The sequence below is a fragment of the Rhincodon typus genome, chromosome 3, assembly GCF_021869965.1.
Source record: "Rhincodon typus isolate 14 chromosome 3, sRhiTyp1.1, whole genome shotgun sequence".
Classification (NCBI taxonomy): domain Eukaryota; kingdom Metazoa; phylum Chordata; class Chondrichthyes; order Orectolobiformes; family Rhincodontidae; genus Rhincodon; species Rhincodon typus.
The window spans coordinates 128,548,998-128,567,242 of NC_063334.1; the positions used below are offsets into that span (position 1 = coordinate 128,548,998).

The following is an 18,245-nucleotide window of genomic DNA, read 5'->3' on the forward strand; positions in this document are numbered from 1 at the left end:
AGAGTTTTGTACAGCTGCAACATGACCTCATGGCTCCGAAACTCAATTCCTCTACCAATAAAACCTAACATACTGTACGCCTTCTTAACAACGCTATCAATCTGGGTGGCAACTTTCAGTGATCTATGCACATGGACACCGAGATCTTTCTGCTCATCCACACTACCAAGAATCTTACCATTAGCCCAGTACTCTGTATTCCTGTTACTCCTTCCAAAGTGAATCACCTCACACTTTTCCGCATCAAACTCCATTTGCCACCTCTCAGCCCAGCTCTGCAGCTTATGTGTCCCTCTGTAACCTGCAACACCCTTCCGCACTATCCACAACTCCACCGACTTTGATGTCATCCGCAAATTTACTAACCCATCCTTCTACGCCCTCATCCAGGTCATTTATAAAAATGACAAACAGCAGTGGCCCCAAAACAGATCCTTGAGGTACACCACTCGTAACTGAAATAATACCATTAGGCCATTGCCTTCCCTCCCTGCTTGGGGATCCTGCAGCCCTCTGAACTCAATATCGAGTTCAATAATTTTAGGACCTTAACTCACCCAGTCCTAGACCTCTACACCACACACCAGGCCTTGTTATCACACAGCCTGCCATTACTCACCACCTATTGTTAAAGGGTTCAAAAGAGATTTACAAGAATGTTGCCAGGGTTAGAGGGTTTGAACTATAGGGAGATGCTGAATAGACTGGGACTGTCTTCCCTGGAGAGTCAGAGGCTGAGGGGTGACCTTATGCAGCCTTATAAAATCATGAGGGGCATGGATAGGGTAAACAAACAAGGTCTTTTCCCAGGTAGGGGGAAGTACAAAATTAGAGGGCAAAGGTTTAAGGTGAGACGGGCAACATTTAAAAGGGACCTAAGGGGCAACTTTTTCACGCAGAGGGTGGTGCGTGCAAATAATGAGTTGTCACAGTTAATGGTGGAGGCTAGTACAATTACACAATTATAAGGCATCTGGATGGGTACATGAATAGGAAGGGTAGAGAGGGATATAGGCCAAATGCTGGCAATGGGACTAGATTTATTTAGGATATCTGGTCAGCATGGACGAATTGGACCGAAGGGTATGTTTCCATGCTGTATATCTCTATGACTGTAAATTGTGGGGGAGGGTGTTCTGAGGAAGGGTCACCGGACCCGAAACGTTAACTCTGTTTTCTCCTCCACAGATGCTGCCAGACCTGCTGAGCTTTTCCAGCAACTTTGTTTTTGTACTTTGCTTCAGTATTCACGCAGAAAAAGGAAATAGAGGATAGTGAGATTTGAGTGAAGCATGCTAATATGCTCGAAACAAGTGGTGTTGGATCTCTTGAAGAGCATTAAGGTGGATGAGTCCCCAGTGCCCGCTGGTATCTATCCCAGGGGATTTTGAGAGAGGCAAGAGTGGAGATTGCTGAGGCCTTGACCATGATCTTCGTATACTCGCTAGCCACTGGAGGTCCTGGAGGACTGGCAAGTAGCTAATCGTGTTCCTCTGTTCAAGAAGGGAAATAGGATTATCCAGGAAACTATAGACCAGTGAGTCTCCCATCTCAGTGAGGTTGGGAAGCTATTAAAAAGAATTCTTAGGGATAGGATTAATGTGTATTTGGAGAAGAACAGTCTAATTAGGATCAGTCAGCATGGCTGTGTGCAGCGCAGGTCATGTCATACTAACTTGACTGAATTTTTTGAGCAGGTGACAAAGGTGATCAATGAGTATACAGCAGTGGATGTTATCCACATGGATTTTAGTAAGGCTTTCGATGAGGTCACTCACTGTAGGCTCATCCAAAAGATTAAGATACATGGGGTTCATGGTAACTTGGCCCCTTGGATTCAGAGTTGGCCTGTCATAGAAGGTAGAGGGTTGTGGTGGAAGGGTGCGTTCCTGCCTGGAGGCCCATAATAGGACCTCTGCCGTTTTTGATACATATAAATGACTTGGATGAAAATGTAGATGGGTGGGTTAGTAATTTTGTAGATGATATAAAGATCTGTGGAATTGTGGATAGTGTGGAAGGTTGTCAAAGGATACGATGGGATATGGATCAATTGCACATATGGGCGGAGAAATGGCAGATGGAGTTTAATCCGGGCAAGCGTGAAGTGTTGCACTATTGGAGATCAAATGTTAAGGAAAAGTATACAGTTAACGACAGGACACTGAACTTACACGACACCAAGTTATGGTCCAACAGGTTTATTTTCCATCACCTGACAAAGGTGCTGTGAAACCTTGTGATTTCAAAACCCTGTTGGTCTATGATCTGATGTCGTGTGACTTCTGATTTTGTACACCCAATCCAACACCAAAACTTCCACATCATGGCTAGCATTGATGAACAGAGGAATCTTGGGGTTCAAATCCATAGCTCCCTGAAAGTGGCCATTCAAGTAGATAAAGTGGTGAAGGCGGTGTATGGCATGCTTCCCTTTAGTGGTCGTGGAATTGAGTACAAGAGTCAGGCTGTTATGTTGCACCTTTATAAGACTTTGATTAGGCTGTACTTAAAAGCATTGCCTTCAGGTTTGGTTGATACACTCTCGGAAGGATGTGGAGGCTTTGGAGAGGGCGCAGAAGAGGTTTACCAGGATGCTGCCTGGATTAGAGAATATGAGTTATAAGGAGAGGCGAGGAAAACTAAGGTTCTTTTCTCTGGAGTAGCAGAAGCCGAAGGAAGACTTGATAGAAGTTTATAAAATTATGAGATGCATAGATAGGACTGATGGTCAGAATCTTTTTCCCAGAGTTGAAATGTCTAAAACTAGGGGTCATGCATTTAAGGTCATGGGGGAAAGTTCAAAGGAGATGTGAGGGACAAGTTTTTTTTAACACAGAGAGTGGGACGAGTCTGGAACACGCTGCCAGGGGTGGTGGTGGAGACAGATACAATAGGGACATATAAGGGATTTTAGGTAAGCACATGAATATGCAAGGAATGGAGTGATATGGACCAAGGGTAAGCAGGAGGATTAGTTGAATTTGGCACCATGTTCAACACCATATTGTGGGCCGAAGAGCCCATTCCCAAGTTGTACTGTTTTATGTTCTAACATCATCTATCGCTATCTCTCTGTAAACTGTTAAATATCTCTTTCTGTGTTGTCTGCAAGTGTGGCGACAATACATATACTTCACCCCCTTCCAAGTCACTAATGTATACTGTAAATGTTGCAGTCCCAGCTCTGATCCCTGTGGAACCCTACTGGTTACAGGCGCTATCCCGAAATAGAAAAGACAGGTTCAACGTTGGAAGGATTTTCCTGATGACTGGGGAGTCCAGAACTAGGGATCACAGTCTAAGGATATGGGGTAGATCACTTAGGGCTGAGATGAGGAGAAATTTCTTCACCCAGACAGTGGTCAGTCAATGGAATTTTATGACTCAGACAGTGGTTGAGAGCTGAACGTTTTCAAAAAGGAGCTAGAATTATATCTTCGGGCTAAAGGGATCAAAAACATGGGATAAAATTGGGAACAGGCTTCTGAGTTGGATGATCAGCTGTGATCATATTGAAGATCTGTTTCCTCAGGTGGGGGACTCCAAAATTAAAGGGCATAGATTTAAGGTGAGAGGGGAAAGATTTAGAAAGTACCTGAGGGGTAGCTTTTTCACGCAGAGGGTAATGCCTGTATGGAATGAACTGCCAGAGAAAGTGGTGGAGGCTGGTACAATTATAACATTTAAAAGGCATCTGGATGGGTACATGAATAGCAAGGGTTTAGAAGGATATGGGTCAAACGCTGGCAAATGGGAGAAGGTCAGATTGGGATGCCTGGTTGGCACAGTCAGGTTGAACTGAAGGATCTGTTTCTGTGCTTTATGACTCGGCGAATGGCGGAGCAGGCCTGAAGAGCCAAATGGACTACTGCTCCTGTTTTCCTATGTTTCTTCTCTGTTCCTAAATCCCCTCCATGCCCAGTCCTCCTCCCAAAGTGAATAACCTCGCTCTTATCCACATTATATTTCACTCGCCATGTCCGTGTCCAGCAATTTAGCCTGTCCCAAGTCTGTTAAGGTCTCTCTGTATCATCCACGCATTCCCACCTAGTTTTGTCCCAATTGCAAACTTGGAAATATTATATTCGGATCCTATCAGTGTTAGCGTGCATTCACTATTGCGATTTGTAAAGTTGTAAAGTCTCTAAGTGTGCATACTTACCAGAATTTGCTGTAACGTGGTAGTCTATAACAATGCATGCAATAACCATTTATGGTTGGATGATTTAGAGCATCCGCAGTTCTTTCGGTTTTGATCTTGCAATAACCAGAATTGCCTGTAATATTATACAGTGCACTCACCAGTACTGTCTGTTGCCTTGAATGGGGGACAGTCTGTTCCACTGCTATACTGCTGTCCCAGATATTCCTGCAAAACCAAAAAACCTCCTGCTTACTTCTGTAATAGCTCCCTATCTCAGTACATGAGAAATTTAGCTGTTGTGTAAACGATCAGCACATTCCTAGTCTAAGACATAATTGAGATACATCATAGTAGTTGCCACACTCCTACTTCAATGCTCAGGTAGGAGTTGTTTGCAGCCCAATGGAGATATCAGAGACTGAAGCTCAACAAAATGGTCACCCCTGTCTACCAAACTAGGCTATTATTACCGAGAAGGGAGTGAAAAAAGCTAATTCATAGAATTCAAGAGCCCAGAAGTATTACAGTGTAGAAAGAGACCACTGAGAGCACTGGCTTTCTATGTGAACATTTCAGTTAATGTAATTTTCCAGACTTCTCCCCATAACCTTGCACACTGTTCCTTTTCAAATAACAGTTTTATTTATGAATGCATTGATTTAATGAGCCTTGACTATACTCTCAGGCATTCCAGACTCTGATCACGCCCAAGGGATCTGACCCAAAACTTCAAATTTCCTGATCCTCTGATGCTGCCTGGCCTGCTGTGTTCTTCCAGCTCCACATTGTGCTCTCTCTACATGAACATGTTTTTTTAATAACGATTTTGTTTCTTTTGCCAATGAAATTCAATTCTCCCAGCCCTCCTCTCCATGCTTTTAGTGAGCTTTAGCTAGTTTCAGTTGACTAGCCTGAGTCTAACATTCATAGGTTCAGGTTACACTCTACAGACTTGGACACAAGAGGAGACCACTCTGTCCATTATGTCTGTGCCAGTCAAAAACCAAGTAACCCAGTATTAATTAAATTTTGCATCGTTTGGTCCAATCCTGCAGGTTACAGGACGTCACATGTATACGCAAGATAACACCTTTCAAACGAGACTAAACTGTGGATACTGGTGATCTGAAACAAAAGTACAAATTGCTGGAGAAATTCAGGTTCTGAAGAATGGTCACTGGGCCTGAAACATGAGCTCTGCTTTCTCTCCACAGAGACTGCTAGACCTGCTGAGTTTCTCCAGCTATTTTTGTTTTTGTTCCCGTTTTAAATGAGTGGCGGGTTTCTACCTCAATGGCCCTTTCAGGTCCTGAGTTCAAGACCCCAACCACCAAAGTCTTGTCAAGGCTCACCAGTTAACAGGAATAGTAATGAATACAGCATTTCCTAACAGCATCGTGGGTGTCACTATACCATTAGAATTGCACCAGTTCAAGAAGGCTATCTTACCACCACCTTCTCCAGGGCAATTAGAGACGGATAATAATGCTTGCCCAGCCAGTGGTGCCCACATCCCATGAATTAAAATAAAAATAAACTCTATATCAGTTAGAAGCCAAACATACGATTACTGTGAGGAGGTGGAGTTATTATTTATAACTTGACTGTAAGTTGGACTTATACACAAAGATTTATCAAAGTCAAGACTTGTCTGTTGTCTGACTTCTGACCTTGTTCACACCAGTCCAACACTAGCACCTCCATATCATGGCAACTGTAAGTGATAGCCAATAGTGGACTTTGGACCACTGGAAAATGAGGTGAGAGAAGGAGAAATAGGGAACAAATAAATGACAATTATGGGTTTCAAATGAGAAAACCTTTCTTGACCACACACTGAATTTTCAAAACTTATTTGTCTTTGGGATGTGTGCTTCACTGCCTAGGCCAGCATTTCCTGCCCAATCCTAACTGCACTGGAAAAGATGGTGGCAAGATGCCTTCTTAAACTGCTGCAGTCAGCCAACATTATAGCCCTGGTTCGAACATGGACAAAAATGCTTAATTCCGGAGGTAAGGTGAGAGTGACTGCTTTTGACATCAAAGCTGCATTTAACCAACAGTGGAATCAAGGAGCCCTGCCAAGACTGGAGTCAATGGGAGTCAGATGGAAACCTCTGTAGGAGATATGATCAAGAAGTTGTAGATGAAACAAAATTGGTAGGGTTGTAAACAGTGAGGAGGACAAGCGTAAATTGAACAGGATACCAATGCATTCGTCAGCTTGGCACAGCAGTGGCAACTGGAATTCAACCTGAAAAAGCAAGAGGTAACGCACTTGGGAAAAGTTAACCAGGCAGGGATTGAATCATTAACGGTAGGACCCTGCAAAGCACTGAAGATCAGGGGAACCTTGGAATCCACAGATCCCTGAAGGCAGTAGCACATAAGGTGGTTTAGAAGGCACATAGAAAACAATTGCTTTTATTAGCTATGGCATGGTATACAAAAGCAAGGAGGTTATGTTTGAACTGTATAAAATGTTGGTTAGGTCACACTGAGTGCTGCGTGCAGTTCTGGTTGCAACATTATGGAAAAGATGTGGTTGCACGAGAAAGGGTGCAGATGAGATTCACCAGCATGTTACCTGGACTTGAGCGATTCTGCTACTGGAGAGACAGGAGATAGGCTGGGATTGTTTTCCTTGTAGAGTGAAGGTTGAGAGGCAACCTAATAGAGGTGTCTAAGCCTAAGAGGGGCCAAAATATGGTGGACAGGAAGGCACTTTTTCCATTAATCGAAAGGTGTCATAACCAGAGGCCATAAATTTTACGAGCTGCCAGAGGAAGTGGTAAAGGCAAGTACAATTAGAACATTTAAAAAGACATTTGGACAGGTACACACATAGGAAAGATTCAGAGGGACGTGGGCCAAATGCAGGCAAATGGGGCAAGTTCAGTTCAGGAAACCTGGTCAGCATGAAGAAGTTAAGCCAAAGGGACTGTTCTGTGCTGTATGACTCTATTTAAGTTGAGATGCTGAATGCAAAGAAGAGTCAAGGAGAATTTTCTTTACTTAGACAGTGTAGGGAGTCTGGAACTTTCTGCATTAAAGATTGGTTGAGTCAAAAACTCTTGTAACATTGAAGCAATATTTAGACATTCAACGAACAAAGAAAATTACAGCACAGGAACAGGCACTTCAGCCCTCCAAGCCGATCCAGATCCTCTATCTAAACCTGTCACCTATTTTCCAAGGATCTGTATCCCTCTGCTCCCTGTCCATTCATGTATCTGTCTAGATACATCTTAAATGATGCTATCGTGCCCGCCTCTACCACCTCCGCTGGCAACGCATTCAAGGCACCCACCACCCTCTGCGTAAAGAACTTTCCACGCATATCTCCCTTAAACTTTTCCTCTCTCACCTTGAAATCGTGACCCCTACTAATTGAGTCCCCCACTCTGGGGAAAAAGCTTCTTGCTATCCACCCTGTCTATACCTCTCATGATTTTGTAGACTCAATCAGGTCCCCCCTTAACCTCCATCTTTCTAATGTAAATAATCCTAATTTACTCGACCTCTCTTCATAGCTAGCGCCCTCCATACCAGGCAACATCCTGGTGAACCTCCTCTGCACCCTCTCCAAAGCATCCACATCCTTTTGGTAATGTGGCGATCAGAACTGTACGCAGTATTCCAAATATGGTCGAACCAAAGTCCTATACAACTGTAACATTCACTTGCATTGTCACAGCCTCCAGGGCTATGGGCCAGAAAATGGATAATGGATTAACGTAGTCAAATTTTTATGGACATGTTTGACCAAGAGATTGCTTTTAGTGCTGTAAACATCTATGAGTGTCTGCTGGCTGTATCTATACCTAGCTGTAGTTGTTGGACATCCTTGTTATCCACAGCACATACTACTTCTTCAGAGAAGTCAAATAAATGGGTTAAACATGATTCCCCCTCAACAAAACCAAACTGAAACTTCCTGGTCACCTGGAGTTCTGTGAAGTGCACAGCTTTAACCCCTTTAACGATCAATTCTCTCATCTTCCACACAACAGATTTCAAGAAAACAAACTGTCTGTTGTTTCCTGTATGCTGCCTCCCTTACTTCTTGAATAAACGGGTTATAGTTGCTACTCTGCAGTCTACAGAACCTTTCGAGAACGAGGGAATTTTGGAAAATTAACACCAACACATTTACGATCTCAGTAGCAACTATCCTAAAGTCTAAGAAGAAAAGTCCTGCTGGCTCCAGAGATTTGGCAGCGTGCAGCTCCATCAGGTTATTTCTCTGGTGATTGTAATATCATTAGGTTCCTCTCTTCCTCTGAATTTCAGATTTTACAGCTATCATTGGAATGTCTTTTGGATCCATTGTAGCCAGAAAAGAGCAAAATATTTGTTCATTTCCGATCCAATTCCTTATTATCTTTTGCTGACTCCATATTCTCACTTTCCAAAGGACAAACATTCACTTCTTTTTGTGTTTATATACCTGTACAAATTCTTGCTGTTTTTACATTGCTACAGAGTGTCTTCTCTGATTCTAATTTCTTCTTCCTGATGAATGTTTTAGTTGTTCTCTGCCTTATATTCTGAGCAATCATTTGACCTGCCACTTAGCACTTATCGAAAAAAATTATATGCTTTTTCCTACAATTTGATCCTTTCCCACTTTCTGTAGTAAATCACAGATAGTGGGACCATGCACCCTTTACAATTTTTCTCTACCACAGAAATATACTTATCCTAAGTATTCTGAAACATTTCATTAAATGTCTGCCACTGCGTCTCCATTGCTCGAATCCCAGCCTATTATCTCAGTTCACTTCATGCTAGCGAAGCTTTCATGCCCACACAATTGCCTTTATTTACATTTTAAATACTAGTCTTTGACCTATTTCATCCTTTCAAACTGGATTTAAACTTCAATCATACTGTGGTTGCTGCTACCTCGGAGTACCTTGACTCCGAGGTTAACAATTAATTGTGTCACATTGTACAACACCTAGTCCAGGATAACCTGCTCTCTGATCGTCACTGAATGTGTTGTTATAAGAAACGCTTGAAAGCATTCTCTAAACTCCTCAGCCAGGCAATTAATGCCAGTCTGATTTTTCCAGTTTACTTGGGAGATTAAAGTCATACCATTTGCTGACTCTTTATCATAAGCACCAAGCATTTATTCTTGTACACTTGGTCCTACGCGTGATTACTCCAAGGGGGGTTTTGTAGAATGCACACACCACAGTTCTTTGCCATCCCATGTCTCTTCCATACCCAAACCAACTTGACATCCTGACCTCCTGAATCAAAGTTATCTCTAACTATTGCACAAGTGCCATTCTTTTTTTCCAACTAAAAGTTCCAACTTTTAAAGAAAAACCCCAAGGCCTCCCAAATTGTTTATCATCTTGTAGACTGCTGTCCTGCACCTGTCCCCAATCTCTCTCAAAAAGAAACCAGGACAAAGCACGCCTCTTAAAGTCATAGAATCGTCACACACTGCTCTTCTGAATGCTGGTGATGGAGGGAGTGGATGCTTGTGAATGTGGTGCCAATCAAGCACACTGCTTTGTCCTCGATGGTGTCCAGCTTCTTGAGTGTTTTGGAGCTGCACTATCAAGGCCAGTGGCAGCTATTCCATCACACCCGAGACTTGTGCCTTGTAGATGGTGGACAGGCTTTGGGGAGTCAGAATGTGAGTTTCGTCCTGCACTATTCCTAGCCCCTGACCTGCTCTTGCAGCCACAGTATTTATACGGCAAGTTCAGTTGAGTTTCTGGTCAATGGTAACCACAAGAATGTTGATGGTGGGAGATTCCGTGATGGTAACACCATTGAATGTCAAGTGACTCGTTAGGTCGTTTTCTGTTGGAGATATTCATTGCCTGGCATTTGTGTGGAGCGAACGTTACTTGCCACTTGTCAGCCCAAGCTTATATATTGCCCATTTCTTGTTTCATTTGAACATAGTCTGTTTCAGTATCTGAGAAGTCACGAATGGTGCCGGACACTGTGTAATCATTGGTGAACATCCCTACTTCTGATCATATGATGGAGGGGAGGTCATTAATAAAGCAGCTGAAAATGGTTGGGCCCAGGACAAGCAGTCCATGTACAAATGCAACAAGATCTGGAAAATATCCAGTCTTGGGCTGACAGTGGCAAATAACATTCACGCCACACAAATGCCAGACAATGACCATTCTACTAAGAGATAATCTAATTACCACCTCTTGACATCACTGAAAACGTAACTATCACCATCCTGGGGAATTACCATTGACCAGAACCTCAACTGGACTCTCCATATAAATACTGGTTACAAAAACAAGTCAGAGGCTAGGAATACTGTGGCAAGTATCTCACCTCTTGACTCCCCAAACCATGTCCATCACCTATAAGGCACAAGTCAAGAGTGTGAAGGAATACTCTCTATTTGCCTGGACGGGTGCAGCTATAATAACATTCAAGAAGCTTAACACCATCAGGACAAAGCAGCCCGATTGACTGGCATCACATCCACAAGCATCCACTCAAGGGCTGAATGTTCTAAGTTTACTCTCCAAAATACCAAATCCTTCCACATATGATTAGTTATACTATTCGTATATTTAGTTTATTTATTTAATTCCCTTTAATTCTCTTTAATTCCCTAGTTATGCCTTTTACAAATATACCAGCCCCAGCACGGTTCAAATGTGAGTAGAAATCCAGAATCCCAGGCTAAGGTTCCGAGTACATGGGTTTGAATCTCACCATGGCAGATGATGAACTCCGAACTCAATTAAAAAAAGTTAGTTTAATGGTCAATATATAACCACTGTCAATTGTTGTAAAAACCTATCGAGTTCATTATTGTTCTGTATTAATTGCCTCTGGGCAATTAGGAATGGGCAATAAATTCTCTCCTCGCCAGTGGTGCCCATATCTTATGAATTAAAGAAGAACACCCAACCTATGAGAGAATTACAGACACTGATGCTCCTGGCCTCCATGTCCTCTTAACTGCCTCACTTGCAGTCACTTGCCTTCCCATCCCTGTCTGAACCCCCTTCAAATTGGTGCGACTGTTTTCTAGAATTAAGAGTCCACGTAACTTTCCCCTTTACTGATGCATCCAACATCTGGAGTTCAACCTCTAGGTCAAATTCTGAGAAGTTGCAATGCTGAACCAAATCAGGATGTTACCTTACAGAACAGGGCTTAGAATCTGAGCACTAAAGATTCATGGCATGTTAAATGGAATCACGCATTAAGTTTAGAGCTTGGAAACTTACCCCAGGATCCTGGTGAAATAGATGCAGATGCCATTATGCTTTCCTGAAAAGACCACCTCTGGTCCAGACATTGCAGTGACTGGAGGCAGAGGGACCCCGCCATACACTCCAGGGCTTCCAGGGGAGAAGAGTGGCGTTGACATGCTAACAGGCTTCAAACCTAAGGAGTGGTGTTGGAGGAGAGAGTTGAGTAGGGAGACAGAAAGGAAAGAGAAAACAAGATGTGGGGACAGAAGGGCAGAAGAAAGGAGGATGACAGAGGAGAGATTACAAAGGGGAAGGGCGAGGGAGACACAGAGAGAGTAAGAGACAGAAAGAGAGGGCAAGAAAGAGGAGAAAGTGAGAAAAAGAAAAGACAGAGAGAGAAGAGAAAAATAAAAACAGAAGGGGAGGAGAGAAAGAATTGGGAGGGAGAAAAGAGAGAGAGAAAGAGAAAGCGGGAGTGGGGTTGCAATCAGGGGAATGGGGAGAGAGAGAAAAAAAAAGTCAGAAACACAAACCCACAATACAGTCAGCCAAAAATTGGGTAACACATGGTAGATGGGGGAGCAGAAAGCAAATGGTACATGGGACACCAGGAAAGCAGGGGACACAACATGCAACCTGCCATCTGGTAGGAACAGTGTAAAATCAGAACCTTTAATGAGCAATACCTGAGGCTGGAATAGCCGACACACTGGGACTGGAGAAGGGGCTACCAAGGGGCATCGACGGCACTGCAGCAAGGAGAGAACAGGTCACCAATGCTAGTTAGTGTCTAAGAAATGAACATTTTCTCTCACAATATACGTCCATAACTCCTGCATCTTGAAATCTGTGAACAGCAGGAAAATAGTTCTCCAGTTTAAGAGAAACTGGGAGTCACTGCATAATTTATCTTTTCATTAGTACAATCAAGTGAGACACTCCATTTCAGTTCCCAAAAAATCTGTCCAATCTCCTTGATACTTTCATTCCCCTTTCTTCTGATTGGCCACTTTCGTAGCAAGAACAGAAAAGCAAAATAATTTCTCATTTAAATTTTAAAAGTCATAAAGCTTTTAAATGTTGATATTTAAATTAGTTTGGTCTCCTCGCTGAAGGAAAACTGCAAATTAGAGGTTGGACAGTAATCGATCAAGAATTGAAAGGTTGTCAGAGGTTGGACAGTAATCGAACAAGAATTGAAAGGTTGTCAAAAATTATTGCAAGGCAATTCTGTTAAAAGCAAAAAGGAAATCCTGTGCCATTGTACAAAGCTTTGGTGAGACCACACTGAAAATATAGTGTCCTGTTTTCTTCATATTTAAGGACAATGATTATTCACTAGATTGGTCCCTGGATTGAGAAGGCTGTTCTGAAATGAGCGATTGAGTATATATAGAAATCTATATTCTTGAGACCTTAAAGGATTCAGCCCATTGGAATTTAGAAGATTCTGAAGGGGCCGGATATGACCATAAGACACAGGAGCAGAATGAGGCTTTCAGGACATCCAAGGCTGCTCTGCCATTCTATTTCAGCTGATGTGCCTGTCACCCCATTCTCCTGCCTTCTTCCTTGTAAGCTTTGATCCTTCTACTACTCAAGAACCTATCTATCTCTGTCTTAAATACATTCAATGACTTGGCCTCCACAGCCTTCTATCGCAAAGAGTTCCATAGAATCATCATTCTCTGGCTGGAGAAATTCCTTCTCATCTCAGATCTGAAACGTTGTCCTTTCACTCTCGCTGTCCCCTCAGGTCCTCATCTCTCCTACTAGTGGAAACATCTTCTCTACATCCAGTCTATACTGGCCTCCCAATATTCTGTAAGTTTCAATGAGATCTCCCTTCATCCTTCTAAAGACCGAGTACAGACCCAGAGTCCTCAAACCCATGTCCTCCAATCATCTCAGCCCAAGGATCTCTCCCACTGTGTTCCTCAGGGAAGTGTTCGGGGCAAACCATCTTCAGCTGCTTCTTCAGTGACGTTCCTTCCATCATAAGGGCAGAAATGAGGACATTCACTGATGACTGCACCATTTGCAACTCTTCAGATACTGAAGCATTCACATCTAAATGCAGCAAAATCCAAATGAGATCCAGGCTTGGGCTGACAACTGGAACATGACATTCATATCACACAAAGTGTCAGGCAAAGACTATCTCCAACATCAGAGAGTCCAAGCATTGTTTCTGGACATTCAATGGTGTTAACATCACTGAATCTCCCAGTGATCAACATCCTGGGGTGACCAATTGACTAGAAAATGAACAAGACTAGTCATATAAATACAGTGGCTACAAGAACAGGTCAAAAGCGAGGAATACTGCAGTAAGTAACTCACCTCCTGACTTCCCATCGACAAGGCACAAGTCAGTAGTTTAACGGAATACTGACCACTTGCCTGTATTCTGTTTTGTTAACCACTCTTGTACGTGGTACTTTTGTCAAAAGATTTCTTGAAACGTCTCTTTGGACGCTCATTGCATTTAACCTCTTACTACCTAAAAAGTATCTTAATCTATCCTTTTCCAGTCCAAAATGGATAACTTCATACTCATTTACATTGAAATTCATCTGCCACAGTTTTGCCCATTCACTTAGCAGAAAATTATAAAGCAATATTGATAGACTATCATCTACACTGTTTACAGTGCTGCCTAACTTTGTGTCATCAGCAAATTCCGACATATGACTTTCCAGGCCATTATTCAAGTCATGAACAAATAATGTCAACAATCTAGACCCTAACACCTTCAGGTTTTTAAAAATCTTTATCTGTAATCATTTTTGGTTTGGGGCTGCGAATTGAGAGATTAAGACAACCTTTGGACTGTGAGCAACAGCTTGTTTTAAAAAAAAAAAGGAGATAAACAAACTGATGTTTGTTTGTGAGGCCAGGCCTGGAAGTTAATTACACATTTATCATATTCAAAGTACTCTACAGACACATCAACTCTGGCGAAGCATAACGATCAGAAGGCAGATGTTTCAATGATGACAAGGGACTCTCAGTCTTTGATAGTCAATGACTTTTTCCCAGGGCGGAAATGACTATTACAAGGGGGCATAATTTTAAGGTAATTGGAGGAAGGTATAGGGGAGATGTCAGAGGGAGGTTCTTTACACAGAGAGTGGTGGGGTGTGGAATGCGCTGCTGGCAGTGGTAGTGGAGTCAGATACATCAGAGACTTTTAAGCGACTCTTGGATAGGCACATGGAGGATAGTAAAATGTGGGGTATGCAGGGTAGATTGATCTTTCAGTTGTTTCAGCGGCGGGAGTCCGGGAGGAAGCGCGAGGGCAGCCTGGGAAGGTGAGCTTTTCGGTTATAAAAGTCTTACCTCGCGTGACTCCAATTTTGGAGTAAGTGAGGTAATATATTTGGGCGGTTGCTTTACCCGAAGCACTACCTAGGTAGTGTCTCCCACCCATCCTCCTCCTCTAACCAAAAAAAAAGGTTCTGAGCGCTGATTTGGTAAGGCTACGAGTACTTTTTTTTAAAATTTGTCTGTTTGGGAATTCAGAACAGTGGGAATGGATGTTAGGGCAGTGGTATGCTCCTCCTGTAGAATGTGGGAGGTAAGGGTCACCACTAGTGTCCCCACTGACTTCATCTGCGGGAAGTGCACCCAACTCCAGCTCCTCGGAAACCGTGTTAGGGAACTGGAGCTGGAGTTGGATGAACTTCGGATCATTCGGGAGGCTGAGGGGGTAATTGAGAGGAGTTACGGGGAGGTAGTCACACCTCAGGTACAGGAAAAAAGTAGATGGGTTACAGTCAGGGGACAGAAGGGGAACAGGCAGACAGTGCAGGGATCCCCTGTGGCCATTCCCCTCAAAAACAAGTATACCGTTTTGGATACTGTTGCGGGGGACGACTTACCAGGGGTAAGCCGTGGGGTACAGGTCTCTGGCACAGAGTCTGTCCCTGTTGCTCAGAAGGGAAGGGGGGAGAGGAGGAGAGCATTAGTCACTGGGGACTCCATAGTTAGGGGGACAGATTGGAGATTCTGTGGGAACGAGAGAGACTCGCGGTTGGTGTGTTGCCTCCCAGGTGCCAGGGTCCGTGATGTCTCGGATCGTGTTTTCGGGATCCTTAAGGGGGAGGGGGAGCAGCCCCAAGTCGTGGTCCACAAAGGCACCAATGACATAGGTAGGAAAAGGGATGGGGACGTAAGGCAGAAATTCAAGGAGCTAGGGTGGAAGCTTAGAGCTAGAACAAAGAGAGTTGTTATCTCTGGTTTGTTACCCGTGCCACGTGCTAGCGAGGCGAGGAATAGGGAGAGAGAGCAGTTGAACACGTGGTTACAGGGATGGTGCAGGAGGGTGAGATTCAGATACCTGGATAATGGGGCTCATTCTGGGGTAGGTGGAACCTCTACAAACGGGATGGTCTACACCTGAACCAGAGGGGTACCAATATCCTGGGGGGGAAATTTGCTAATGCTCTTCCGGAGGGTTTAAACTAATTCAACAGGGCGGTGGGAACCTGAATTGTAGCTCCAGTGTACAGGAGGTTGAGAGTAGTGAGGTCATAAATAAGGTTTCAAGGTCGCAGGAGTGTACCGGCAGGCAGGAAGGTGGTTTGAAGTGTGTCTACTTCAATGCCAGGAGCATCCGGAATAAGGTGGGTGAACTTGCAGCATGGGTTGGTACCTGGGACTTCGATGTTGTGGCCATTTCGGAGACATGGATACAGCAGGGACAGGAATGGGTGTTGCAGGTTCCGGGGTTTAGATGTTTCAGTAAGATCAGGGAAGGTGGTAAAAGAGGGGGAGGTGTGGCATTGTTAGTCAAGGACAGTATTACGGTGGCAGAAAGGACGTTTGATGACAACTCGTCTACTGAGGTAGTATGGGCTGAGGTTAGAACCAGGAAAGGAGAGGTCACCCTGTTGGGAGTTTTCTATAGGCCTCCGAAAAGTTCCAGAGATGTAGAGGAAAAGATTGCAAAGATGATTCTGGATAGGAGCGAAAGTAACAGGGTAGTTGTTATGGGGGACTTTAACTTTCCAAATATTGACTGGAAACGCTGTAGTTCGAGTACTTCAGATGGGTCAGTTTTTGTCCAATGTGTGCAGGAGGGTTTCCTGACACAGTATGTAGATAGGCCAACAAGAGGCGAGGCCACATTGGATTTGGTACTGGGTAATGAACCAGGCCAGGTGTTAGATTTGGAGGTAGGAGAGCACTTTGGTGATAGTGACCACAATTCGGTTACGTTTACTTTAGCGATGGAAAGGGATCGGTATATAAAGCAGGGCAAGAGTTATAGCTGGGGGAAAGGCAATTATGAGGCGATGAGGCAAGATTTAGGATGCATAGGATGGAGAAGGAAACTGCAGGGGCTGGGCACAATTGAAATGTGGAGCTTGTTCGAGGAGCTTGTTTGAGAAGTATGTACCTGTCAGGCAGGGAGGAAGTGGTCGAGCGAGGGAACCGTGGTTTACTAAAGAAGTTGAATCTCTTGTCAAGAGGAAGAAGGAGGCTTATGTAGAGATGAGGCGTGAAGGCTCAGTTAGGGCGCTTGAGAGTTACAAGTTAGCCAGGAAGGACTTAAAGAGAGAGCTAAGAAGAGCCAGGAGGGGACATGAGAAGTCTTTAGCAGGTAGGATCAAGGAAAACCCTAAAGCTTTCTACAGGTATGTCAGGAATAAAAGAATGACTAGAGTAAGATTGGGGCCGGTCAAGGACAGTAGTGGGAAGTTGTGCGTGGAGTCCGAAGAGATAGGAGAGGTGCTAAATGAATATTTTTCGTCAGTATTCACACAGGAAAAAGACAATGTAGTCGAGGAGAATACTGAGATACAGTCTATTAGACTAGACGGGATTGAGGTTCATAAGGAGGAGGTGTTAGCAATTCTGGAAGGTGTGAAAATAGATAAGTCCCCTGGGCCAGATGGGATTTATCCTAGGATTCTCTGGGAAGCTAGAGAGGAGATTGCAGAGCCTTTGGCTTTGATCTTTATGTCGTCATTGTCTTCAGGAATAGTGCCAGAAGACTGGAGACTAGCAAATGTTGTCCCCTTGTTCAAGAAGGGGAGTAGAGACAACCCTGGTAATTATAGACCAGTGAGCCTTACTTCAGTTGTGGGTAAAGTGTTGGAAAGGATTATAAGAGATAGGATTTAGAATCATCTAGAAAGGAATAATTTGATTAGGGATAGTCAACACGGTTTTGTGAAGGGTAGGTCGTGCCTCACAAACCTTATTGAGTTCTTCGAGAAGGTGACCAAACAGGTGGATGAGGGTAAAGCGGTTGATGTGGTGTATTTGGATTTCAGTAAAGCGTTTGATAAGGTTCCCCATGGTCGGCTATTGCAGAAAATACGGAGGCATGGGATTGAGGGTGATTTAGCGGCTTGGATCAGAAATTGGCTAGCTGTAAGAAGACAGAGGGTGGTGGTTGATGGGAAATGTTCATCCTGGAGTTCAGTTACTAGTGGTGTACCTCAAGGATCTGTTTTGGGGCCACTGCTGTTTGTCATTTTTATAAATGACCTGGATGAGGGCGTAGAAGGATGGGTTAGTAAATTTGCGGATGACACCAAAATCGGTGGAGGTGTGGATAGTGCGGAAGGATGTTGCAGGTTACAGAGGGACATAGATAAGCTGCAGAGCTGGGCTGAGAGGTGGCAAATGGAGTTTAATGCGGAAAAGTGTGAGGTGATTCACTTTGGAAGGAGTAACAGGAATACAGAATACTGGGCTAATGGTAAGATTCTTGGTAGTGTGGATGAGCAGACAGATCTCGGTGTCCATGTGCATAGATCACTGAAAGTTGCCACCCAGGTTGATAGCGTTGTTAAGAAGGCGTACAGTATGTTAGGTTTTATTGGTAGAGGGATTGAGTTTCGGAGCCATGAGGTCATGTTGCAGCTGTACAAAACTCT

The 18,245-nt window shown here is 43.7% G+C and overlaps 1 protein-coding gene across 1 annotated transcript in view; it reads right to left on the bottom strand.

Moving 5' to 3' along the window:
- nup155 (nucleoporin 155) overlaps positions 1-18,245 on the bottom strand; it is a 172,217-nt gene that overhangs the window by 100,823 nt on the left and 53,149 nt on the right. The window contains exons 9-11 of the mRNA XM_048594325.1: positions 12,039-12,101; positions 11,386-11,545; positions 4,306-4,372 (exon numbers count right to left, since the gene is read on the bottom strand). Of these exons, the coding sequence (XP_048450282.1) occupies positions 4,306-4,372; positions 11,386-11,545; positions 12,039-12,101 (290 nt within the window). The remainder of the gene's footprint in view (positions 1-4,305; positions 4,373-11,385; positions 11,546-12,038; positions 12,102-18,245) is intronic.